This window comes from Lethenteron reissneri, chromosome 52 (genome assembly GCF_015708825.2).
Source record: "Lethenteron reissneri isolate LAM-NWPU_2019-01 chromosome 52, ASM1570882v1, whole genome shotgun sequence".
NCBI classification, from domain to species: Eukaryota; Metazoa; Chordata; class Hyperoartia; order Petromyzontiformes; family Petromyzontidae; genus Lethenteron; species Lethenteron reissneri.
This window is the reverse complement of record NC_083830.1, coordinates 1,308,131-1,332,919: the sequence shown is the minus strand read 5'-3', so window position 1 is coordinate 1,332,919 and position 24,789 is coordinate 1,308,131. Positions and strand designations below refer to the sequence as shown.

The window sequence follows — 24,789 nt, the reverse complement described above, 5'->3', positions numbered from 1 at the left end:
AAATGAGAGACGCGAAGACGGGAGAAGTGGTGAAGACGTTTTATTTTAAACTATCTCCGTCGTCACGTGGTCGACTACGCGTTGTTATTCCGAGCGGAGCCTCGCATGGGCAACTACGGCGAGGGTAGGCGACGCGATGGTGGAGCTGATGCTGCCCGCGTGGGGGAGAGTATCATGACGCCGCCAGCAGCACTGCATCTCGCCGGCTCCGGGTCGATGACCCGGCACACATTTCCTCACCGCATCCGCATCCAGGGTCCCTCTGGCTGTGAATACTCCGACTCATGTGCCACCGACCCTCGGTCTCCCAGGAATAGACTGAGGCATTGCGCCCTGGGTGCCAACGACGCGTCGATGCTTTCCCCCACTTGCATATGTTGGTAATGGGTTGGTGTGACCACTCCACTATGGCCTCTCGCGTAGTAACATTCCGAGTAGACACGACTCACCGCACGCACCGCCAGGCACGCGCACACGCACACGCGTGGTGATTCAGCAGAAGAGATCCCGTCGGTCTCGGTGACCAGCAGTTGCATCGTCCGTCCGTGAGAATCGATGACCGTTTGAGAGCGATGCAAACCCTATACAAACGTTGCCTTTTATTTTATTTATATATTGACACCTATTTACCCAGAAGAGCCTCTCTGAGTCTCATGACTCTTTCTCAGGGAGAGTGCTGCCAAATTTTGCGTCGGAAAGTGTTGATTGCTATGTAATGCATCATCCAATTGGACCGTGACGCCAGCACACAATGGCCCACTCAGGCGATAGACGTCATTGGACTTTTAATGTTGACCGTGAAGCATACGGCACCTACTCTTCCCCAAGCAGTCTCCCCGTTCAAGTACCCACCCGGCTCAGCCCCGGAATCATCAACATCTTTTGTCCGGGATGACGAAGCTGAGCCTGGGATTCTCCGTTGAATCAAATGGCGCTGTGCTGGATGTCATCGAGAGGCTGAATTGCTACGATCGTTGAACCTCACGGCAGTTGAGTCGTGCGAGAGGGAGGCGACCTCCGCACCCCGCTCGCATCTAAATACTGTACCGAGTCATCGGTTTGCTTTGAACTTTTTGTACGCAATTACATTAGTAATTATCACCGCAACTAAAAATAAAACCCCACACTTCGACTTTCACGCTGTTTCAGCAACGCCACCCACGCGGTTGATCGGAGTGACATTCGCTCGGGGTGGTCCGCCTCTTGAACCCCCGAGAGGGGTCACGGGTTTGGCCCCGAGCGGAAACAAAATGGAATTTTAAAAAGCGTTAAATTCATATCGCACAGCGGATTCGGTCCCCACACTCACCAGCTGTCGGTTAGACCAGGCCCAGCTGTGCAGCCCTCTCAACCCACGCGCTGCTCGCGCGCTCCCTGTAAAACTCGGTCCTCTTCCACTAAAACCTGAACGCCGCGACGATAAACCGGGCAGAATTTAGGGCAACCGTCACCAAATCTAACACAAATTTGGATGGAAACGTCCAATTAGAATAGGCAAAGGTCACACGACAACCCGAGGATGCGTGCTCTATAGTCCAATCAACAAACTCTGTTTTCGTTGCCGAGATGTAACTCAATCACTCAACACCCCCGCGAGTCGTCAATGTTATTCCAGTGATGAGCGCCTCGCACTGCCCCGTTCATCGTCGTGAATTTGTTCCCACGAGGGGGAATCATCACAGGGACAATATTCAGTAAAAAAAACGTTGAGGACTTGGGAGGGAGCCGAGAGCAGATGTGCTTTTTGAGTGGCTCTGTCAGTTAAGCCAATAATACTTAAAAAGTCAAGTTTTATAGAAGTGTTATTTACTATTTTGAATATTTGGATTTACATTGTTATGCAACAAATTACATAGTACTATTACAATGTTCAGCCCATCTGGGTATTAAATTAACTTGTCTGGAACCTACTTCGTTAAACTTAGATCAACACTGCACTTGGACAAATGGCAGCAGCTGCATGTTTTTCATGGGTGGAGTGCAAATTTCTTTTAAAAAGTCAAGTTCCTCTCAACCAGCCAAGGTCTCCATTGCTCACCCAGTCTCCCTCACCCGTGCTGGGTCAATCCCTCGCCCACCCACATTGGGGCTCTCTCCCCTTCCCCAGGTCCCACTCGCTCCCCCGGGGCCCACTCGCTTGCCCAGGGCCTCTCTCTTTCCCACGGCGGGCTGCTGCAAGTGCGCACGTTACTCTACAAAGTCGAGGCACTTTCAAGTCGATCGCCGCTGCGGCGCAAGGAGACGCGCTCCAACGCGGCGCGTGCGGGCAGCGGCAAGCGCGCCACTCGACCGGTATCGCGCGCTGTAAACAAAACAACGGTAACCGTGAGATGGAACGCAAAGTCCCACGAGCCGGAATGGTCACCTCGTCGCGAGTCGTCTTTCCGTCAACACGTGAGGGAATGATGGCTCCAGACTCTGCCACTCCAGACAGAAACGCCGCTCCTCTGCAGTGCAAAAAAACGATTTGGGCAAAAAAACGATGTGCTGCCAGCCACGGGTAAGCCCCGCGGTTAATAGCAACAGTGGCAGCAGCAGCAGCAGCTCTACGGAATGATAGCGGCAGTCGGCGTCGCGTTGTGGCCGAGCGGAGAGCAGCGAGGAGTCGGGCCGTTGTCCGTAAACGAGTTGCGCCGTGAGCTCACGCTCCCGTCGCTCGACCAAACGATCGTCCCCCACGCTCGCTTCGTTCAAGATACAGCAGGGAGGGGGAACTTTTTACTGACTGAAGCCCGAATAGGACTTTCAAATGCCCTGGGGAGAGCAACCGCAGGCACGCACGCATGCCGATGCACCTCTGTCTGTAGCAGGGTACGACAGAGGTGACCGTGGGTTCTAATATTAGCACAGCATTTCCAGGTGGTCGAAAACGTTCCACCCTCCAGGGCCCGTAGAGTTTTTCAGCAGTGGATAAATATCGTTCGTGTGCCGCGTCAAGTAAAATGGCAGGTCGTATCGAATGAAGTCCACAAGCCATGGCAAATGAAGTTGTGGGCTGTGTGGAATGAAGCCGCGGGGGCCCATAGGTTCTCACCCCTGCTCCAAGGCGATCACATGATTACACACAAAGTGATTTCGAAAACCGCCACATCTCTGAGGAATTCCTTGTCGACCGGGCCGGCGGCCAACCCAGAAATGGGCGCTCGTGGCCCTGGCGCTTGCCTCTGGCCGTCCCTTGTGCGTTACTACCCCCCACCCCCCATCCCTTGTGCTTCTCACTGTCCCGCCGCGTATTGGTGCCGACGCTACGCCAGACTCGTGCCAAAGGAACGGCACCGCCGAGCATCGTTCTGGAATAGGGGTTTTGATTTTCTGTTTTGCCATAGTTTTATATATAAAAATGTTTTTTTAAATGCCCACCCCCGCAGTAGCCCGAGATATCGAGGACCCGCATTACACCAGGGTGCTGGGGGTGCGATACGGTGAGGGGGGTGGGTTTAGTGGGGGGTCAAGGGGGTGCTGTGGTTTCGCGAGGGGGGCCCGGGGATCGATGCTGCCGTGTGGCTGCGGCTCTCGTGACGATTCGCGGTGCTCATCTCTAACGGCCGAGGGTCAACCTCCGAGTAGGGGCACCGCAAACCACCAGGGCCAAGGAAGAGGTACAGACAAGCGATGACAATGACGGCGACGATGTGAGACGGAGCACTCTCTACAGGAACAGAACTTTACTGGGTCCTGATGACTATCATCATGGCGATCATATGACAGCGTGCTCTACATGGGGCGAAAGTGAAGGGCTTGTACTAATGATGACGGCGACAGTGATGATAGCGATGATGGCTATATGTGACAGAGAGCATGCGCTACGTGGAGGGGGAAGTTCCTTTTTGACGTGGGGGAAATGACTCTCAACTTGTTTTTACGAAGCGGAGACTCCTCCAGGAGCTGCTTCGGGGTTGGAGACACCGAACAAATGCACGTTGCCCCCACCTATGCTTCAAAACCGGGTCCTCCAACGTGGCGAGGGGATGGTTCCAGCCCAATCACCAGTGACCCAAACATCCCTGGCGCAATTGGCTCACGGCGTAAATCTGCTGAATCAAGCTCTCAGAATTAATCGTTAAGCTTTTAACGACATGCACCAATCTATGCCGGGCGTGTATAGTATGCGCACCCCGAGTAGCGTGCATATAACGAAGCCACGAAAGCGGACTGAGTAGTAGTTCTGCGACGCCGTTTTGCGGGGGCCGTTCCTGTGGCAAGGGGCGGTGCGCTGCTCCGTGCTCCAAATCAAGACGCCTTCCTCGCACGAGACATCGGCAAAAACCGTTCAACACAAGCGGAGGGAGGACCGCACGACAATGGTCGCTCTGCCACATGTGTTGATGCTGTGCCACGTGTTGTTCCATGTCTGACGTTTCACTCCGCGTGCCGGGAGATCCTGAAAAAGCGCTCGGAGGGCTAAACGGCGCAACCACGGAAACATACGCAGGAGCGGTAAATCCAAGGGGACCTCAAACCAAACAAACGGGAGCTTGCCCCATGGAGATCTACGAAGCGCATTCGGACGGCAAGCCGGCCCGATCCGGTCACCAACGGGCGCTGGCATTGAACGACGGACCAACGACGCCCCCCCCACCCCCCAACCCTCGCCCCCCACCCCCAACCCTCGCCCCCACCGTACCACCGGCCGGTCCACCGCGCCGGTTTCACTCTTGCCCGTCTCCTCGTAGAGGCAGCCCCCTACAGGGAGCCGGCGCTTTTGCCTTCGTCTTAGCGACCCAGTCCGGCTCGCCACTGACCCATGACAACCCGTGTCGCCAAATGCTCACCCTACGAGCGTGCCATCTTAACTCCGACAGCGCGGAGCGGCCTGTCATGCGTAAGCTGACCTCCGCCCCCGGCCTGGCGAGCGACCCCCAGCCCGAGGGTGAATGTCGAGCCCTCTGAGGGCGACGTCACCGGGCGGCGAGCGGAGTGGGGAGGGAAGATCGAGGGAGGCGACTCTAGAAGCGTGCCAAGCCCGGCCCCATCTCTCCATCATTGAATCGGCACCGGCGGCACCGTGCTGGCGTTGGCGGAGCTACGCGAGCGTCGCGTCATCCGCTCAGCGCCGGGAAAAATTGCTGTACACGGCGCGGCCGGACACTCATTGGCTGGAGGGGCACGCCGCCCAGCCACACCGCCCGTCTCCTCGGGTGCTCGCCACAAGTCATCCTCCCGCTATCCCGCGGCGATGCCATCTTGGCTAGTGGCGGGGACAGCCCCGGTGGTCCCCTCCGGTGCCGCCGCCTCTCTCTCCCTCTCTTTCTCTCCACGCCGCCGCCGCCGCCCCGCGCCGCCGTCAGCGCGGCACGCGGATGCGGAAGAGGCCCTGCTCCATCTGCAGCTTGAAGAGGCGGCAGTTGGCGATGCGCAGGGCGGCGCAGCCGGTGCGGCGCAGGTCGGAGGGCAGCAGCGGCTTGGTGTGGTGCCACGTGCCCGTGTTGCGGCGGTACTCGCGCACAAAGTCGTACTGAGTCCCTGCGAATCGCGAGGGAGGATCGCGACAGGGCAGAGAGGGATGATGATGAGAGCCTGGCGGTCCCATTACTTAAGTAAGAGTCATCTCGCGATTATAGGTTTGATTGCTGGACGAATTGGATTCAAAACAAAGTTGCCTCGCCAATCCCACGCGTGCCTCTGGACGGGAGGTGCTGGGTGGGGCTTGGCGACACCATCGGCCCTGTCAGGCTGCGCATAGCTTGTAGGGGCAGCCGCCATTTTAACGCAGGTTGATTATAACTTTTAGTCAATTGATCGGCCTTGTTGCCAATTTGGTCCTGGCTCTAGGGGAGGAGCGTGGGAGTGAGCGTGAGGCGAGTATGGGGCGAGCGCGGGGCGAGCGCGGGGCGAGCGCGGGGCGAGCGCACGGGTGAGCGCAGGGTGAGCGCAGGGCGAATGTGAGATGAGTGCTCACCCGTGTCGAGGTCCCCGACCAGGTAGATGCTGGCGCCAATGGGGACGGCGCCGTACACGAAGGAGGCGGCCGACTGCACACTCAGCATCTGGTCCGTCAGGTACGTCCACCTGGGCCACGCAAGCGCGGGGGAGGGGCGACCGTGGGCAGAGGGGGCAGGTGGGTGAGGGAAAAGTTTGGGATCACGCAGGCAAGTGTGCGGTTCTACGTGCGTGTGTGCGGTTTTGCGTGTGTACGGTTTTGTGTGTGTGTGTACATTGTGTGTATTTACACGTTTGTGTGTGTGGTTGTACACATCTGTGTGATTGTACGCACGTGTGTAAAGTTGTACGCACATGTCTAGTCGTGCGTGCGTGGATGTGTGTGGTCGTGCGTGCGGTTGTACACGCAAGTGGGCGTGCGCATATGCGCGCGTGACTCACCGCTTGACCTGGTCGTGGTACATCTCCGACTTGCACGTCACCATCTGTCCCTCGGGCACGTTCTCTCCCTCCTTACGCCGCACGCCCCCAAACACGTAGAGCTCCTGGCCCACGCCACACGCCACCGCGCCGAACCTGCAACCGCCATCAACCCCTCTGTGTTTACGTGCACGTTACATGCCGGTCACCTGACCTCTGGGATCAAAGTGCAATCTACCAGCAACCGCATAGCGCAGCCCGTTTGGGTTGGGGATTGGGGGATTCGAGATTTCTGGGGATTAGGGGATCGGTTGATCAGAGATCAGTCAATCGGGGATTAGGAATCAGGGACCAGGATCGGGGGATAAGGGATCGTGGATGCCAGGCCGGGCTGGGAGTAGGGCTCGCACCGCCGTTCCTTGAGGGGACAGATCGCCGTCCACTGCTGCGTCTTGGGGTCGTAGCACTCGGCCGACTCAAACAGCTTCCCATAGCTGCCGCCTCCCATGGCGTAAATCTTCTTCCTCATCACCGCATAGCAACCGATCTGGCGGGGGGTGAGAGTGGGGAGCAACAGGGGGAACGAGGGGATGAGGAGGAGGGTGGCGATAAATGGGGGGGTGGGTGCGAGTTACCGGGCGACGCAACGGTTGGCCGACTTGCAGAGCAAGGTCAATGTTCTTACGCTCGTGGTGCACGCGTCGATGTTAGGACCTCATGTGAGTTCGCAAAGTCACGTGACCCGTCGTTCTATCGCAGAAAGATACTGCCGAAAGGCCGCCCCCCCTGCAGCTTCTCATTCCGGGTCGGTTCCCTCCCGGGTCGCGTCTCTTGCTCCATCGCCACCTGGTGCCGAGGCACGGGGCGGCGGCAAGGGGGCTTTTGGCTCGGTGGTGGGAGGGGGGAAGGGGGGTGGTGCGGATGGGGGGGGGGGGTCGAGCGGGGGATAGCGGCATGGCACACCTTGCGAAGGATGGTGATGTCGGGCAGCAGCGACCACGTGTCGGTGTAGATGTCGTACGTCTCTCCCGACAGCAGCTCCGAAGTCTCGTCCTCGCCGCCGATCACGTACAGGATCCCGTCGATGTGCACAATGCCAAAGTTCATGCGCGTCTGGGGTTGGCCGCAGGAAATCGGGTCAGAGTAAGGGTCAAGGGTTAGAGGGGATGGATAAGGGGGTTAGTCAGGGTTATAGTTAGGGTTAGGGGGTACGGTTGAAGAGATTAGTCAGGGTTAGGGGTTACGGATTAGCGGGTTACAGTCAGGGCTAAAGGAGCCATCAAACAAGACGAGGAGGGTGGATGGGGTCATGGGATTAATGACGAAGACCCTTTGGGTGGGAGGGACCCCAGTGTGGGTGTGCGGAGCCCCCACCCCACCTCTCGCATGGGAGCGATGGCCGTCCAGCTGTTGTTGTCGGGGTTGTACTTCTCCCCGGAGCTCAGCACGGAGCTATCGCCATCCGACCCGCCGATCGCAAAGATAGATCCCTCTGAGCCACGGACATGGGAAGAGAGAAATAACGGCAGCGATCATCACCGTCGCCATCATCATCATCATATCGTGTGCTGCACCGAATCCATCGACATGGTGCTGAACAACACGCGGCACACCCTGAACACGCGCCGCAACCGCCAACACCTACGCGGTGGTAAAGATCGTCATCGTCGTCATCATCGGTCATTGTCTATCAACTCCTGGATGAGGACAAAACCCGGATTCCAACCCAACATCTCAGTGGTGCCGGGTCAGTGTCTCCGACACAGCCATTATGAAACCCCCATCCGCCCCGAGCCGGTGGGCGCACCTGCGGAGACGACGCCGTGGTTGACGCGTGCGGTGCCCATGGGCGCCAGGTCGATCCACAGCTGCCGGTTCGGGTCGTAGAGCGGGCACATGCAGCGCACCGCCGCCGTCGGCTTGCGGGAGCTAGTGGCGCCGACACGGGCGGCACGTACATACAAAGACAAAGATCCCCCGTGTAGCCTTAACAGACTGTTGGGGCGAGCGTTATTGGCGAGCGCACGAGGGGGTGGGTGGCGAGCACCGCGTCCGACCGCCTCTATAACACGCGCAGGGAACAGTCACCGCGGAGGCTTTCGTAGCGTGAAGATGCGACATGAGAAGTGCACACGCCGGCGTTCACCCCCTCGCGCCACTCCGCTCAGAGAGGAGCGGCGCTTGGAGGCCACAAACCTTCCCAGAAGCGTAAATCAATAACGATGAGAAACCCTCCGCTGGGATTACCGCCTCCGAATCATAATCGCATCTCTGGCATGGGCGCGCCAAAACCCCGTTTTACCCCGTGCGGGCCGAGCAGAGTCCTCTCTCTACGACGCGCCCCTCTCTCTACGACGCGCCCCATCTCTCTCCGACATGCAGCCCTTCGGCACCCCGTTCGACGTTTCGCTCGGCGAATGTTCGTTTCCCCTAAGAAGCGCGGCACCGACAGCCCGGGTCGGAGAGCCGCGGGGCGCAAGCGCGGAAGTGAGTGCGGCGGCCCCGTCGCACCTGCGCTCCTCCCCGCCCACGGTGACGATGCACTCGGAGTAGCCTCGCGGGCGGAAGCTGGAGAGCAGCGCCTCTCCGCTGCGCGTCTCCGTGAGCGGGATGGCGCACTCCTGGATGATCACGCGCACCAGCGGCTCCCGCAGCATCTGCTCCTGCAGGAAGTGCGGGTCCAGCGTGTCGAGCCACACGGCCGTCATCACCTCCTTCATGTGCACCTGCCACGCCGGAGGGCGAGGGTCACAGATCGAGAGAGGGGTGAAAGGGGAGGAAAGGGAGAAGGGAAGGGGGGGGTGAGAGGGGAGGGGACGGGCAGTGCCCCAGTGGTGGGCCGCGCGGGGATTCACTTCTCGCCCAACACTTTCTGGGTCGCCTCCAGCAGGCGGCACGTGACCAGCAGTTGGAACAGCCGCCACAATCACAACGACCAGAGGCATACTGGAAGCTGCGGTGCCAGACCCGGCTGGATATTCAATGCCCGGCCGCACGGTAAACTCAATCGTGAGAATGACCGCGATTGGCAGTGGCAACGCTGGCACAAGACAGGCGCTCCCCCCACCCCTCCTCCTCCCACCTTGCGCTCCTCCAGGTCCCGCTTGAGCCACTGCAGCACGGCCTCGAACACGTAGCGCTCGTTGCCCACGTTGAGCTTCTCCAGGGACATGATCTCGCGCAGCTTGGAGGCCGACAGCTCCAGGAACTCGTCGGTGCCGCACACATCGCGGAAGTGCGTCTCCAAGAACTCGGTGGCCACGTGGTGCACGTGCAGCAGGGAGTAGTGCAGCGCAAAGTCCCGGATGCCGATGCAGTTTTCGGCGACGATGCAGCTTTCCAGGAAATCGCAGCAGAGCGCCTTGAGGTCAGTGAGCAGCAGCAGGTCGGCTCCCTGCACCATGTCCTGGATCGTCTCCTCGCTGAGGCGCACCTGGCGGGGGGGGGGGGGGGGGGGGGGGGCGCAGCGTGAACCGGCGAGCGTCACGACGGTTACGGGGACCGGAAATTGTAACAGGCGACGACTTTGGTCGCATCCGGTAATCTCGGGCCCCTTTAAAAAATCGCGCCTGCCCCTCACATCCTCCCTCCTGAAGGTGGGAAACCGCCCCCCCCCCCTCATTATTTTAATTAGTTGCAATACAGATGACAATATCGCAACAATTGTCCTTTGTCGTTCATCGAGAGAAATTCTTCACCGACACATCTTGTACGAATGAGCGGTGCGTTGGAGCAAGCATGCGAGCCCCGTCGCCCACCTCCCCCGTGTAGATGTACTCCAGGATCTCGTGGATGACGCTCAGACCCACTCCCTCCAGGGTGATCTTGAACACCGTGCCGTTGTTCTTGGGCGGCGAATAGTTGAACTTGGTGCTGTAACGACAACGATAGCGACGGGCGTTCGGTCAAAACGGCGAATACCGCAGACGCGCAGCACGGAGCGGTGCCCTGGCGGTGCCGCGCGAGTCCCTGCCGGCCCCGCCGCGTCCTCCGCCCGGCGGCCGCGCGTGCCGGGCGGGGCCGACAAGAGGCTCGTTTGTCTCGCCGCGACGCCGCCCCGGGGGTCGACGCCGACGCCGCGTGTTCTCACGCGCGTCCCCACGCGCGAAGCGCCAACCCACGCGTGCGTACAGGCTCGGGGTAACTGCCTGTTGATTCCGAGTGGGTCGCTGATGACGTCATCGCCCGCTGCTCTCTTGTGGCCGATGAGTTTGTTTGTTTCGTGGAGTCTGCCGATGGTCTCGCCATCGTCCCTGCCAACCCGCGTCCACAGCTCTCCCACGGGTTTGTATCTCGTGACCCCAACCCTGACTCAAGCCCCAGTTTTGCACGTTCGCCAGCCTTTTCCAAGGTGAGACCACGTGACGCACGCCACGGGCCCTTGCCTAATGCTGACTGCCGCACTGCTGCTGCTGCTGCTGCGGCTGCTGCTGCTGCTGCGGCTGCGGCTCTTCAGCTTAGTCCATGTTTGGTGGCAGTGCAGCCCACATTAGGTGCGCATCACCTAATTACTATAATCGTACATAGACAAGTTTTCTAACTTAATTACATCGCAGTTGTGCGATATGATTATAGTAATAGACACATTGCGGAAAAAAAATTATTGAAGTATTATTTTTCTGTTTTATCTCGTATTAGGAACACCCGATGTTTTAAGTACCTGGGGCCCCTCGAGTCTCTTGGGGCCCTACTGCTCTTGTTTGGATTTCCCAGTGCCGCCAATCTCCTTGCTCCTCAGGGGAGAGGGACTTTAAGCGGAGGTCTTTGGCAGGAGCACGGAGGTCGCGAAGGCTTTCTGCATGGCCGTGACCTAACCTCGCCTGATCTAACGTGACCCGGCCGGCCACTGTTGCTAGGGGGGTGAATGCGCCCGCGCCTCCGCTCCGTCCCCGCCCATCCCGGCCGGGTGAGTCACGGTTTCCTTGCCACCGCGGGCGTGGGCCATCGCGCCAGAACCGGCGTGTCCCGACACATTCCACCTGGCGGCAGGTAACTCGCAGCGGCCCCTGCAACGCCATACACGTGTACAGTTCTCTACAATACCACATTTTCTTGGCACGTGCTGTGACGGGTACTGCAGGATCCGACTATGTCCGTCCAGTGCTTGCCGAGCGTCTAGTTGCCGAACGAATCGATGATAAAGTTACACTCATTACACACAAAGCACTTGCCACAAATGAACCACAATGCCTTGCTGATCTCGTCAAGGAGCAACTCCGATTAGCACGGTTGGCTACGTATGGTGCAAAAGAAGTTCAACATATATACATACATAATACCACCGGCACTCACAACTACTGACGCTCATCGCACCGCCCACTCATCCCCACAGCCACTCGCCGCACCAGCCCCCAGGTACCATTCACGTGTGCGGCTTCACCTCACAACTCATCACACAGCCACTCACCAAAATCCACTCACCACTCACCCCCGCCTAGCCTCCCTATTCCCTCACTGTCCACAAGCCGATCATTTGGATCTGGATTAAGGGCATCTGGGTGAGGAGCCCCCCCCCAACCCCCGCCCTAAACGACACCACAGCGGATTACCGCGGGCGTGGGGGAGAGACGCAGCCCTCGTCCCCATTTCACCGTGGGAACCGGGCAGCAGGGCCACGGGGTCGGGTTGCCACCTCTGCAAGGCACAGAATCTGGGGCGTGTCACGGGGAGAGGAACATCTCTCACACTATCTGTGGAGGAGTTTCTTCGTGACCGCTCCTTGTCACAAGACAGGAGCACACGGAAGGGTCGAAGGTGGCGTGCACGGCAGAGGCCTCGTCTAGGTGAGAGGCACCGCAGCCGAGCGTGCCGCTGTGCCACTTTGGGTTGCGCTCATGCTGGATTTGATCGCTGGGTTGAGAAACCTTCAGTACACGGGGACTGAATGGTGGGGGGGGGGGGGGCAGGAAGTCAGGAGCAGGGATAGCGGCGGAGTAAATGAATTTCCAGACTGTGAGGAGGCAGCAGACGAATTTGAAGGAAGTTGCTCGTGGGACATTATTATTATTGTTCTTTGACATGGCTGATCGCCCCCTTACGTCAGGATAGAAATCACGTGAGGTAGTTGTGGTGGTGTCGTGCTCTCGGTTTAATTAGGGAGAGAAGCTGGCAGGATGTGAATTCACGGCTGCGTGCCACATGCCCCACTCACCCGGCAAAGCCACTCACACGAACCACTGACGTGCCCGAGCTGGTCAAATCTCGCAATCTAAGCAGGTCCCGGCCTGACTGGTACTCGTATGGGAAGACTGCCGTGGTGAGGCCTCGGTGAGGCTCTCTTGTATATTTAAATATTGTCAATCAACGCACATGAACGCATCGTTAGTTAAAAGGCGTATTAAATGTGCACGTGCTAAATGATATAACACGAGACTGTACGCAATGTAAACGGTGTACGACTGTTTCTATCTTGTTTGTGAGCAGCAGAGGGCGGTGCAATAAAACCAATGATTGAACTGTACTTCTATGCTCCCCCGCATTCACCAACCCGCTCGAATGCAGCGTGGTGAAGTGTGGCGAAACAGCACCAACACTGACGAGAAACTGAACCAAGAAGCAATGCACGCAGGGTGGTGGGGGTGTTGTTGTTGTTGTTGGCGTGCTTGGGGACAAGAGCGGGGGGGGGGGGCAGCAAGAGGCGCGCGTGCTGCGCAGAACACGCGCAGCCCCAAGACGACGTGGCCGTGGCCACCACCACCACCACCGCCACCACCACCAACCCAGCCACCGCCGCCACCACCACCACCGCCACCACCACCACCGTGAAGAGAGGCGAGCGGCTTCACGGCACTCCACGCCGGAGTCCCACGCGGCAGAGGGGGAGGAGGGGGACGCCGCGGAGGGTGCCGAGGCCTTCATCCAGCAGTGGATTGATCACGGCCGATGACGACGACGATGCGAGCTGCGTGAGATGCGTGAGTTGGCGCATGCGACAGAGCGCGAGCTGGGGGTGGGGGCTGTGGGGGGGCGGGGGGGTGATGGCTGTGGGGGGGGGGGGTGTGGGGGGTGTGGGGGGGGGTGTGGGGGGGGTGTGGGGGGGTGTGGGGGGGTGTGGGGGGGCTGTGGGGGGGGCGGGGTTTGTTTACATCACGAGGGGAGGGGGTGACCGCCCAGCAGGAGCTGCGCTCAGCATGGAGACGACGAGGGGTGGGGGCAATGGTGAGTTTAGTCCGACGGTGGCGTGGCCCCCTAAATGAGTCTCTGAGTCCCGGGGAGCCCTCCCCCCCTTCTAAGCGGCACCAGTCCCCACGTCGGGTCCCGCTCAGTTTCTGGTTCCAGATCTCTCGGGGCCCGTCGGGTCCCCTGACCTCCAGGACGCTTTGGTACCAGCCCCTATCACTGATCCCAGGACCGCGACGTCTCATGCCCCGAGATCTCACGAACCTCGGTTACAAGTCCGAGTTCTCCCCCAACCCACGAATGGGCCATATCCCTCATCTCCTGGTCTCAGGTCTTCAGACCCATCATCAAGTTCCTCCTCTCACTGACTCCCGATCCTCGCCCTGTCGGTGGTCTCCGGTGTTTGACTCCCCCCCCCCGTGCCACATATCCCAGGTCCCACCAGGTTCCCCGTCACGGGCTCTCTCCTCAAAGATCCCGCGAACCCCCAACCAGCAGGTCCCCGTTATTGACGGCCTCATCCCAGGTTCCTGCTCCCCCCCCCCCCACGTCACAGAGACCAACGCCGTCACCCCACACGCTGCCACATCTCCTGTCAGCGATCTGCAATCCCTGATCCCAGGTGGCCCCCTCCTGTCACCGGGGGGGGGGGGGGGTCTGTGGCCGTCGGCCCTCACCGTATGTAGGGGCTGACCGCCGCCAGGAGGTTCCTCTGCACGGGGATCTCGGCACCGTCCACCACCAGGGCCGAGTCGCAGAAGATGGGGTCCGCGCGGAACGAGCGCAGGTTCTTGAGCAGCTTGCGGGAGTGCTGCGGGTCGCTGAACAGCGACGAGCCTCCTCCCTCCCCGCCTCCCGCCGCTCCGCCAGCCGAGGCGGCCGCGGCGGCTTCTGCTGCCCCGGGCTGCTTGGCCATGGCCGCAGCCTCCCTCCTCCCTCCCTCCTCCTCGTGCGTCTCTCTCGGCCTCGCGACCTCCACCACCACCACCAACACCACCACCAACACCACCACCACCTCCACCCCTCGCGCTGCTGCTGCTGGTGTCGCCCCGAGTCGCGCTCAGAGTCTGCCGCGCTGAGCCGGCGGGCCCCGTGTGCACGACGCGGGGGGGCAGTGGGGGGGGCAGTGGGGGGGCAGTGGGGGGGCAGTGGGGGGGGCAGGGGGCGGGGCAGGGGGCGGGGCAGTGGGGGGGCAGTGGGGGTGGAACGCGCGACGTCATCCGAGGCGTGTTGAGGCGCGCCACGCCGGTATGTGGTGGCGGTGTCGTGGTCCGCGTTGGCATCGACGTGCACATAGCCTGGCACAAGCGCCGCGGTGACGTCACCGCCACTTAGCGGCGATTGGCTGTTGTTGTTGTTGCGCTCGTGGAGTGGTTGGCGTCACCTCGCTCCGAACCCGGCCACCCGAGTTCGATTCCCGCTCACGGCCGACACCGTGGCTGGCGAGGATCCGAACCGCGCCCGGGTCTCCCCCGAGGTCGACTCGAGCTCGGGGGAGCACGGTGGCTACGTGCGGTGCGAATCAAGTTCAATACACGTGCCTGGAGCGATGTGTAATCATCGCCACGAGAGAGACAAAGGCGGCCGGGCGTTGTGCTGGCCACCCACGCCGTCGTGCCGACCTGCATAGGTGCTCGCTAACAGCCCGTGAACAGCCTGTTCACAGCCTGTTCACAGACTGTTAACAGGCTATAAGGGGGATATTTGTCTTTTGGTGGTGCTGGTTTTGACACCAATTATACAAAATACATCGGATGTTCCAATGACAGCAGCGCTTCATTGCGAGAAGCACACACAGTGTGTGGAATGGGCCGAAGTTTTGGGCAATGGTCCTTCAGCAACGTAGCAGCAATTGAAGGTGACAATGTCGGGTTCGGGCGACGTTTGAATGACAGCGGCACCCCCCAAATCCAGCGGTGCCTCTCGCTGCCGGCAAGTCGCTCCTGCGGCACGACGAGTCGCGAACTCGGGACATGCCGAGAGGGAATGAAACTCTGGCGAGGTGGGGGGGCAAGAGAAGGAGATTCCGAGAGGGAATGAAACTCTGGCGAGGTGGGGGGGCAAGAGAAGGAGATTCCGAGAGGGAATGAAACTCTGGCGAGGTGGGGGGGCAAGAGAAGGAGATTCCGAGAGGGAATGAAACTCTGGCGAGGTGGGGGGGCAAGAGAAGGAGATTCCGAGAGGGAATGAAACTCTGGCGAGGTGGGGGGGCGAGAGAACGAGGAGATGCCGAGAGGAATGAAACTCTGGCGAGGTGGGGGGGGGGCAAGAGAACGAGATGCCGAGGGAATGAAACCCTGGCGAGGTGGGGGGGGGCGAGAGAATGAGATGCCGAGAGGAATGAAACTCTGGCGAGGTGGGGGGGGGGGCGAGAGAAGGAGGAGATGCCGAGAGGAATGAAACAGAGTTGAGAAAGGGAATACCAGCTCCTGGCACTGTCTCACAAGTACGAATCGATGTAAACTGTACACAACTATAATTTAAACGAGACTGACGTGAGGCTTGTGTATTTCGAGCGGACAAAAAGTTTGCAAATGAAACAAAACTAATCGAGAATCTAAACAAATTAAACGGCAAATTATTCTCAATTCCTGCACCACCAATTCCGAAAGGCGCAATCGTCGTGGCTTCACAGCCTCCCCGTGTTGGGGCGAGTAGCAGCAGCAGCAGCACCGCCTATGAAGGCCGGCACTGTGGCACACGAGGGGGGCTGGGGCTGGGTGGCCAGCACCACGCCCGGCCGCCTTTGTCTCCCCGGTGGCGACGTTCACTCCGCACCGCGTCGACCTAAGATGGCAGCCGCGGCTTCACCGCTCGTACCGTCACGTGTGCTGCGCGGGCGAATCACGTGCGCCGCGCTGGTAGCGTCACGTGTGCCGCGCGGGCGAATCACGTACGACAAAGCGGGGGAGGGGAATGGCATCCCCCGACATTTCGTCCAATCAATTCAAACTTCACTAAACCCGCCTTCCTCCGTGACGTCACCGGCGGCTCGCGTCCAATGGCGAGGCGAGGCTCGCGTGGGCGGCCAATGGGAGCGCGCGTCAGGGGCGCGTCACGTGGGGGGCTGCGTTTTAAATTTGCGCGGCCGTTGGCGGCGAACCCCGGGAAGCTCGCGGCCGCCTTCGTGTCGCCTCTTCGTGCCGCTCGCAACACCGACGACGACGCTATTGTTGTTGTTGTTGTCGTCAGTCGTCTGCGCCGCTACTTGTCGTGTGCCTGTTGTTGTGGGTTTGTTGCCGTGTGCGTCTCCTCGCCCGCCCGCCCGCCCGCCCGCCGCGGTTGTGAATATTCGCGCTCGACGGGGGTGGTGGCAAGTCGTCTGGGTCGGCACCGCGTCCACTCCCTGGGCCTCACTCCCTGGGCCTCACTCCTCCTGCTGCTGCTGCTGCCACGGCATCTCGAGTGAGTGCTGCTCGGCCACAGCTTCGCCGGCGCTTCACGGCTGGACGTGAGCGCCGCGTGGGTCCTGGCGGGAGTGGTGCGGGTTGCTGTGGAGGCGGGGAGAGTTGCATTGCGGTTTGAGAAATGTCCGCGTTTAATCGATGGGTCGTGACGCGGGTCGTGATTGAGGGCCTGTTGATCGATACAACGTGTCTAGACTGGTCTCCCGTCATGAGAATGTCGAATGCCCGATGCTGGCAAGAGAGATGAGATTCATAGTTTCGCTAATGATTGATGACAGCCGTCGTCGTCCTGCCACTTGCACGATATATTTAAATTGTAGGGGAAGGTTGAGACCCGAGGTGTTTTATTATAAGTGTCGAAGGGCCTGGCGTTTATAGTAATAATAATATACTGGTGGTGTGAGGTTCAGAGTCGAGGAGTTTGGGACAAACGAGAGGCCCTGGGCGCGATTCCCTTGCGGGTCGCGGCCATTTCGCAGCGCGGCTGGGCGAGTTGATTCACTTTGTTTAATTGTAACCAATTATTTGGTGATGCTGCCTTGGCAGTGGTGATGTGATTTGAAGGACCATTGCCCGAAACGTCAGATTATATATATTTTTTACGCCCACAGTGTTGTATGTAGAACTTATTTCGCAACGTACGTAGCCAACCGGGCTCCTCAGAGATGCGGTGGAAGGGCAACGCACTAAACACAAAGCAGTTGTTGGCGAGTGTGGGGGTTTTATTAATTTGTTTTTTTATTCAATTGAATTTTAACTGTGTTGGCCGTCTCTCCCGACATTCAGCCTCGAGAATGAACTCAAAGGAAAACAGCGATCCACACACTGCGAACGTGAGTGCAGAAACACAAAGGAGGAAGCTGCTGCCAATTCATTTCATAGCAACAACAATCGTACGCACCGGGGCCCCACGGAGTGGCCTCTAGGGAGTGTCACATGCTCGGATGTTATGTCACGAAAGTTGAATTCTCTGCCCCAGTGGAAAATGCATGGAGGAGCTCTGGTGTCCAGCATGACCACAGTCGTCTGTCACGTCATCTACACAATCGGCATTGCAATCATCCACACCGCCATCTACATCCTCAACATATTGCCACATTCAACGCTACTCATCCCTCCCCCAAGGATCATTGACAGCTTATACATCCAACATTTTCCCTTTTGTAGATTCTGTTCCATTGAATATTAGGATGGGACAAAACTGCTAATTCAAATCAGAATTCCGTTGTTTTATACAAAGTAAGTTGCGTAACTTTTACCATTTCTCTTTCATGGTAACTGCTCGGGTCAGGTTTTGTGATTGACGCATTATAGCTGTAAGTGATTACACTAACAAAAAATGTCCCTGGGTAGGAAGTGTTATTTTTTAAATAGCTTATGCCTCAAAAGTACAGAAAATGGCTATTATTCCCCACAGTTTGCTTTTGTGACTAGGGCAGTGATATTTCGAATTTGACCTATTTTCAATGAGAAAACGTGGTGTGCATTTGTGTTATTCCTTCACGTAAAGTCCTGCTCACAAAAGCAAAGTTTGTGGGGAATAATAGCCATTTTCTATACTTTTTAGGCATAAGCAATTTAAAAAATAACACTTACTACCCAGGGACAAAAATCGTGTTTATATAGAATCCATCACATAGAGCTGATGTCCACTTAGGACTCATTCCCCGTGTCACAAATGTAAGAATGATGAAGGATGTGTATATTTTCTCATGTTGCCGAGGATGCTTTTTTGGAAGGACATTTTAAACCATCCTGTACATTTCCACCACACCTATCTTAATAAACAGCACTTGTTTGATTATAAAAAAACAACCAATATTGAATTCACATACTCTCGTCTGTGCCATCATGCATTGCAATGCCTTCACTACCAGCACCAGTATTTCCACCACAAGCCTCTGCAAGGTGTCCTGTGTGGCTGAACACTCGATCCTCAAGATTCACTCGAGTGCATGGGGAAGTGCTGTATGAATAATAAATGTTCATTTGTCTGTGCGGTGCAGCTGGTGGGGGCTGGCGGGTCCGGGGATGCTAAGCGCCTCCTGAATAAGATGACGAGTGGCGCTCGACCTGCGAATCCCACGGGCCATAACAACCTGCCCCAGCGCATCCCTGTGGGGCCCAAGTCGCTCAGCCAACAGCAGCAGGCACAGCAGCAGCAGCCACAGCCGCCAGCGCCCTCATCTGCACAGCCTGGTCTATACCTCCACTCACACCGCCACCCTCCACACAGCCTGGTCTACACCTCCACTCGCACCGCCACCCTTCACACAGCCTGGTCTACACCTCCACTCACACCGCCACCCTCCACACGGCCTGGTCTATACCTACACTCACACCGCCACCCTCCACACGGCCTGGTCTATACCTACACTCACACCGCCACCCTCCACACAGCCTGGTCTATACCTACACTCACACCGCCACCCTCCACACGGCCTGGTCTATACCTACACTCACACCGCCACCCTCCACACAGCCTGGTCTATACCTACACTCACACCGCCACCCTCCACACAGCCTGGTCGCTACCCTCCTCACAGCCTGGTCTATACACACCTCCACTGACACCCCTATCCTCCAGCTAAAAGTTATTTTTGTTCTGATTCATATTTCCTTCATGGCTGTACTTTATAATGTTTGTTTTCATTTCGTCATTTTCATGACTCCTCACTCGAATAACTCCTCCTGGTCTCCTTCAGTTCTCGGCTGGTTAAAGAAAAGAACTTGACTTGAAACTCTTCGCAGCCTCGTCTATGCAGTACACTCTTGGGATGTGTCTTCATGAGTCCGCTGCTCTCATAACAAGTCTCTGCTGTCTGTGTTGCAGAGGCGGAAGCGTCTTCGTCACAGGCGTGTGCCAACCCCAACGACGTGGCCAAGACAAAGTGGGTTGAGCCCCGTTTAACTCTATGAACACACACACACACTTGTCTACGACCCACTCGCACACCTACACGTACATCAGGCGATGGTGGCGCACACCTGTAATCCAACACTGTGGAGGCAGCAGCAATGGTTGGTGGATCGCACATGTGTTGGTGTTGTGAAAATCCCTTCTCATGAGGGTTGAGGAGGAGCTATTCTCTGGCTCGCCAGGAAATGATAAAATAAATGTGGACTGCACCCGTTCCATCGGTATGGGATAGTGTTGTCCCCTCGCATGTGTACGTTTTCTCCAGGTGTTGTGCTTCCCTCCCACATGTAAACATTTATTAGCCAAAACAGCTTAATATATAGAGGATTGCAGAACTTGGGTAGTTATTGGTGCCGGCTCACTGCCTGGCTGCCTTCCCTCTCATCGGTGGTTCCTTGCACCTCTTGAGTCGTTCTTTCTTCTTGAGAGTGAGATTATGCGACTTTTTTTTAGATGTGGGGCTGTGAGGTGGCCAGGACATGGCAGTACAGCTATGGATTAAATCCACAGATGATTCAATATATTGAATCCATCTGATTTAACCATCTTGAGATTAACCCCCAAGTGTGCCTTGTGGGTTTTCTGATTTCCTCCCACATGAAGCTGCACTCTAATTCTGGAATTGACCAAGAATCCCAATCCAGCAGGACCCTCCTGAAAGAGTGAGACTCGGCGAGGCTTTTCCAGAGATGTAATAAATGCACCTTCCTTGTCGGTGCAAGCGTGGGCCCTGCTGATGATGGATCCGGTGGGCCTGGCTCCCCGTGTCGCAGGAAGCAGTGGTCGCTGGACAACTTTGACATTGGGCGGCCGCTGGGCAAGGGCAAGTTTGGCAACGTGTACCTGGCGCGGGAGAAGAGCACCAAGTTCATCCTGGCGCTCAAGGTGCTCTTCAAGTCTCAGCTGGAGAAGTCTGGTGTGGAGCACCAGCTGCGGCGCGAGATTGAGATCCAGTCGCACCTGCGGTGAGCGCTCGCGGTCCAGAGAGATACATTTTTTTCCTCTGGTTCAGCCAAATTGTCATTTTTAATGTAATTGACTCAATGTGATTCAATACTCACGGTATGGTGATTCGATACTGGTTTTCCACAACCTTTAATTGACGTTTCCTTATCTACATCCGCACCCCCTCTGCCCATCCGTCTCCTTGTAACCCCATCCCCTCACCCCCCTCTCTTATCTCTGCCCCCTCCTCCTTCCCCTCGGCCTGACACAGGCACCCGAACATCCTGCGCCTCTATGGCTACTTCCACGACCGCACGCGCGTCTACCTCATCCTGGAGTACGCTCCGCGCGGGGAGCTCTACAAGCCGCTGCAGAAGCAGGGGAAGTTTGACGAGGAACGCAGCGCCTCGGTGAGACCCCCGCCACATCCTGAACCTTGTCGCCGTGACTGACCCCCCCCCCCCTCCCCCCATTGGTAAGGTGGTGCGGGCGTGCCAGCACGTCTTGTGATACCCGTGCTGTGATGCGTGTGCAGTACGTCGCGGACATGGCGGACGCACTTATGTACTGCCACTCGAAGAAGGTGATCCACCGCGACATTAAGCCCGAGAACTTGCTGCTGGGCCTCAAGGGAGAGCTCAAGATCGCCGACTTTGGGTGGTCGGTGCACGCGCCCTCCTCCAGGTACGCAAGTGGCTAGTGGGGCGAGTAGCTGGTGGGGCGAGTGGAGGAGCATGCTTAGAATATGCCATATGGCTCTCGATCTACAATAGCAGAGGTGTAGGGAATTTCAACAGGACCGACATCTCTGCTTTATTAACCTGGTCAAAGTGTATGATACAATAAATAAGCTAGGGCTCTGGGTTATTCTTCATGCTTTCAGAGTCCCAGACCCTCTGCTCACAAACATTAAGGACCTTCATGTTGGTGGGCAGACCTGGGTAAAGCTGTGTGGCCGGGTGTCGAAGCCATTTTCTGTTCACCCTAGGGGTGTGTCGGATGTCCTCTGGCCCCTACACTATTTAACATCTTCTTTGACCACGTAATTCGAGAAGCTTTCCATGGATGTACCAGTGTGGCTGATCTGGTAATTGCTGCCCACTTGGAGGAGTTGGAGATGCTACTACTGAACCTGGAGCATGCCACTAAGTGATGGGGCCTTACCATCAGCCAGCAGCTTAATGGCTGAAGCACAGGCTAGAGAAGAGATAGACTGTGGTACAGAAATATCTGCATCTGATTAGACTGATCAATGACTAATACGAGCGGTGTCAAGATCGACCTCTGGAGGAAGCTTATGGAGGATGCTACTGGGCAGTTGGAGGCAGCCGCCCTCCAATAACAGAGGGCAGATGAAAGACTCACAACAATGAGCAGAGCGCTGGGTGGATAAAAGCAACAAGTTGGAACAGCGGGGAGCACAGGGTGCATCTGTCAGTCCATCAACCCATAGCACCTGGGTCTGTCCTGTGACATTCTGCCAGCGAGCCTTCGACACTTCACTTGGTCTTGGGTTACACTTTGCCTGGCACAGGTGCCGTGGTGACCTCACCACCACTTGGTGGTGAACAGCGGTTGTTGGTGGAGCGTGCGAGTGTGTGCATTGGTGCGACTGGCGGAATGAGTGAGCAGGTGACTGGTGATGCTAGCACCCAATTTGTGTGGATGGGAATCGATTTACATAGGACTCGTGTAAGTGGTTTCCGAGCGATGCGTTCGTGTTGTTGTAATGTAGGCTAATGGAGCGAGGATAGTTGTACAAATGAGTTTTCATGTGCGCACGTACACAGGCGCGCGACTCTGTGCGGCACGCTGGACTACCTGCCACCCGAGATGATCGAGGGGCGCATGCACGATGAGAAGGTGGACTTGTGGAGCCTGGGCGTGCTCTGCTACGAGTTTCTTGTGGGGCGCCCGCCCTTTGAGTCGGAGTCCCACAGTGAGACTTACCGCCGCATCTCCAAGGTGAGGGTTGGCTGGCGGTGGCCCGTTTGGTCCGTAGGATTGGTCCATTCGGCAGGGACTGCACAAAAAGATCAAATATTTAACTAAGCCCGGTTATAACATCTTTTCTGTTTGTTTAATTGGTCAAATAACAGCTTCCATTTGGAGGTGGGTTAGAGGTCAGAGCACTGACCTTCCGCTGAAAATCTTGGGTTTGAATGCGGGTTTCAGCTGCTGGCGCTTAAACTGGTTTATCATGTGTAGCGAGTTGACGATCACCAATGACTGCACAAAAAAGTACTCGTGCAAAACTTGAGTTTTTAAAATCCTTTATATTAAGTTCGCTTGCTTGCTTGCTTAGGACCGTGCAAATCTTTCGGTCGTTTTTTAACCCACTTCCCGTGATCCAATCGAGCTAACATTTTCCACACAGATTCGTTGTGCCAGACAATTATTGTTTGTGAAAACAAATTCCCAAAATTTTACACTTTTTAGGCAAAAAAAAAATAATTTTACATATATTCAAATAGAACGCATTCATGGCTTTGGCTGAACATCACAGTGCAAGAGCCCAGAGCGTAACCCCTCCACAGGCCGTGGTGGAGTAGCGCAGTTAGTAGCGCCCTCGCTTCCCATGCCAAAGGTCGCGGGATCGATCCCCGCCTCCTCCACAGGCGAATATATTTTTAAATCCTTTATATTAAGTTCGCTTGCTTGCTTAGGACCGTGCAAATCTTTCGCTCGTTTTTAACCCACTTCCCGTGATCCAATCGAGCTGACATTTTCCACACAGACTCGTTGTGTGTGACAATTAATTTTCGTGGAAAAAAAAATCCTAAATTTTACACTGTTTAGGGAAAACAAATTAAATATTTAATTACCAATTGCTTAATGGTGGCAGACAATCATCTGACCCATAGGTGGCAGCCATCTCAAGCCAGAGGACGAGAGGACTCTAGCCGCCACGCATATAAAGGATTTATAGTAAAAAACTTTGTTTTTACGGGTTTACTTGTTTTCACTTACTTTAAACTCTAGTAATATGTAACATGAACTGTTGCTTCCACCGAGTGGTTGGCCTCAAGTGAACGCAGTGCTCTGTTCAATTGTTTAGTTCTGTTGGCGCTCCTGCACTTGTTTTCTACTTGCGCGAGGCACGGTATTGAGTGATAAATGATAATCCCTCCACTCGCTCTTTGTCTTCCAGGTGGACCTACGCTTCCCATCGCACTTGAGCGATGGAGCCAAGGACCTGATTACAAGTCTGCTGAAACACAGCCCCCACAGCCGCCTGCCGCTCGCTAGAGTCTTGCAGCACCCCTGGGTAAAGGCCAATGCCAAACGCGTTGTGCCGCCCGCCTACACCGCCACCAGCAGCGCCGCCTCCACCAGCAGCGCCGCCTCCACCAGCAGCGCCGCCAGTACAGCCAACTGAGGCGAGGGCTACCTTCCTCCACCATCCGCGTGGGTGTCAGTTCTTGTACCGGTGCACATTGTCTGGAGTTAATCAAGTGGAGAGAAGCTTTTTGGTGGGAGTGGAGCGGGCGAGGTCTGCCCTGGGGGTGCGATGGAGGCATGCGGAGCTATCCGCCTGACTGGATCGAGAACCTGCTGCTAGCGTGTCGATTCCTCCGTTACTGTCGATGCAAGTTGATATCTTCACGTGACACCCTCGGCGAAGAGAGGTCCTACACTCACCGCAGTGTTTGAGAGTTAAGAGGTTATGAATGATGAATCATTACAGGCCTCGTGGTAATCCCGTTCCGATAATATTTGTTGGTCTAGTGCAGCATGTTAATCTTTTAAAACTTTGTTATGTTTATCGCTGTGGGAATGATTGCAGAGATAACTGGGGGATGGGTGTACATTTATTTTAATATACAAAACTTGCAGGTGGGGTGTTTGAGTGCATGAACTGTGCGTAGACATCGCTAGTCTCTTTAATGAGCTGGTCACGATTGGTTCCGAGGTTTGCCTGCCTCACCCAAACGACCCGGCCTGCACTGCTGTGAGCATTGCTCCGCGTCGGACGGTTGTGCTCCCGGGAGATCTGTGGGTCGCTGTAAATAGTGCACTGGCGCGAGTGTGGGAATGTTTCACGGTCCATTTTTCGCCTAATAAATAAAGACCAATAAAGTGTTTTCTGCTCAGGAT

The 24,789-nt window shown here is 56.8% G+C and overlaps 2 protein-coding genes across 2 annotated transcripts; one reads left to right on the top strand and one right to left on the bottom strand.

The window, feature by feature from the left end:
• Nucleotides 1–23: 23 nt before the first annotated feature.
• Nucleotides 24–14,380, bottom strand: GAN (gigaxonin). The gene is made up of 11 exons (XM_061573090.1): nt 14,097–14,380; nt 10,059–10,173; nt 9,383–9,733; nt 8,812–9,026; nt 8,108–8,229; nt 7,680–7,792; nt 7,264–7,413; nt 6,711–6,847; nt 6,322–6,456; nt 5,900–6,009; nt 24–5,463 (listed from the first exon to the last, which is right to left on the bottom strand). Exons 1-11 carry the CDS (start codon nt 14,333–14,335, stop codon nt 5,285–5,287), a joined length of 1,866 nt encoding a protein of 621 aa, XP_061429074.1. The 5' UTR covers nt 14,336–14,380; the 3' UTR covers nt 24–5,284.
• Nucleotides 14,381–16,497: 2,117 nt separating this feature from the next.
• LOC133355860 (aurora kinase C-like) lies at nt 16,498–24,775 on the top strand. Its single transcript, XM_061573270.1, has 9 exons — nt 16,498–16,824; nt 17,613–17,659; nt 18,833–19,025; nt 19,660–19,717; nt 20,520–20,711; nt 20,963–21,101; nt 21,227–21,375; nt 22,482–22,656; nt 23,843–24,775. Exons 2-9 carry the CDS (start codon nt 17,621–17,623, stop codon nt 24,068–24,070), a joined length of 1,173 nt encoding a protein of 390 aa, XP_061429254.1. The 5' UTR covers nt 16,498–16,824; nt 17,613–17,620; the 3' UTR covers nt 24,071–24,775.
• Nucleotides 24,776–24,789: the final 14 nt, after the last annotated feature.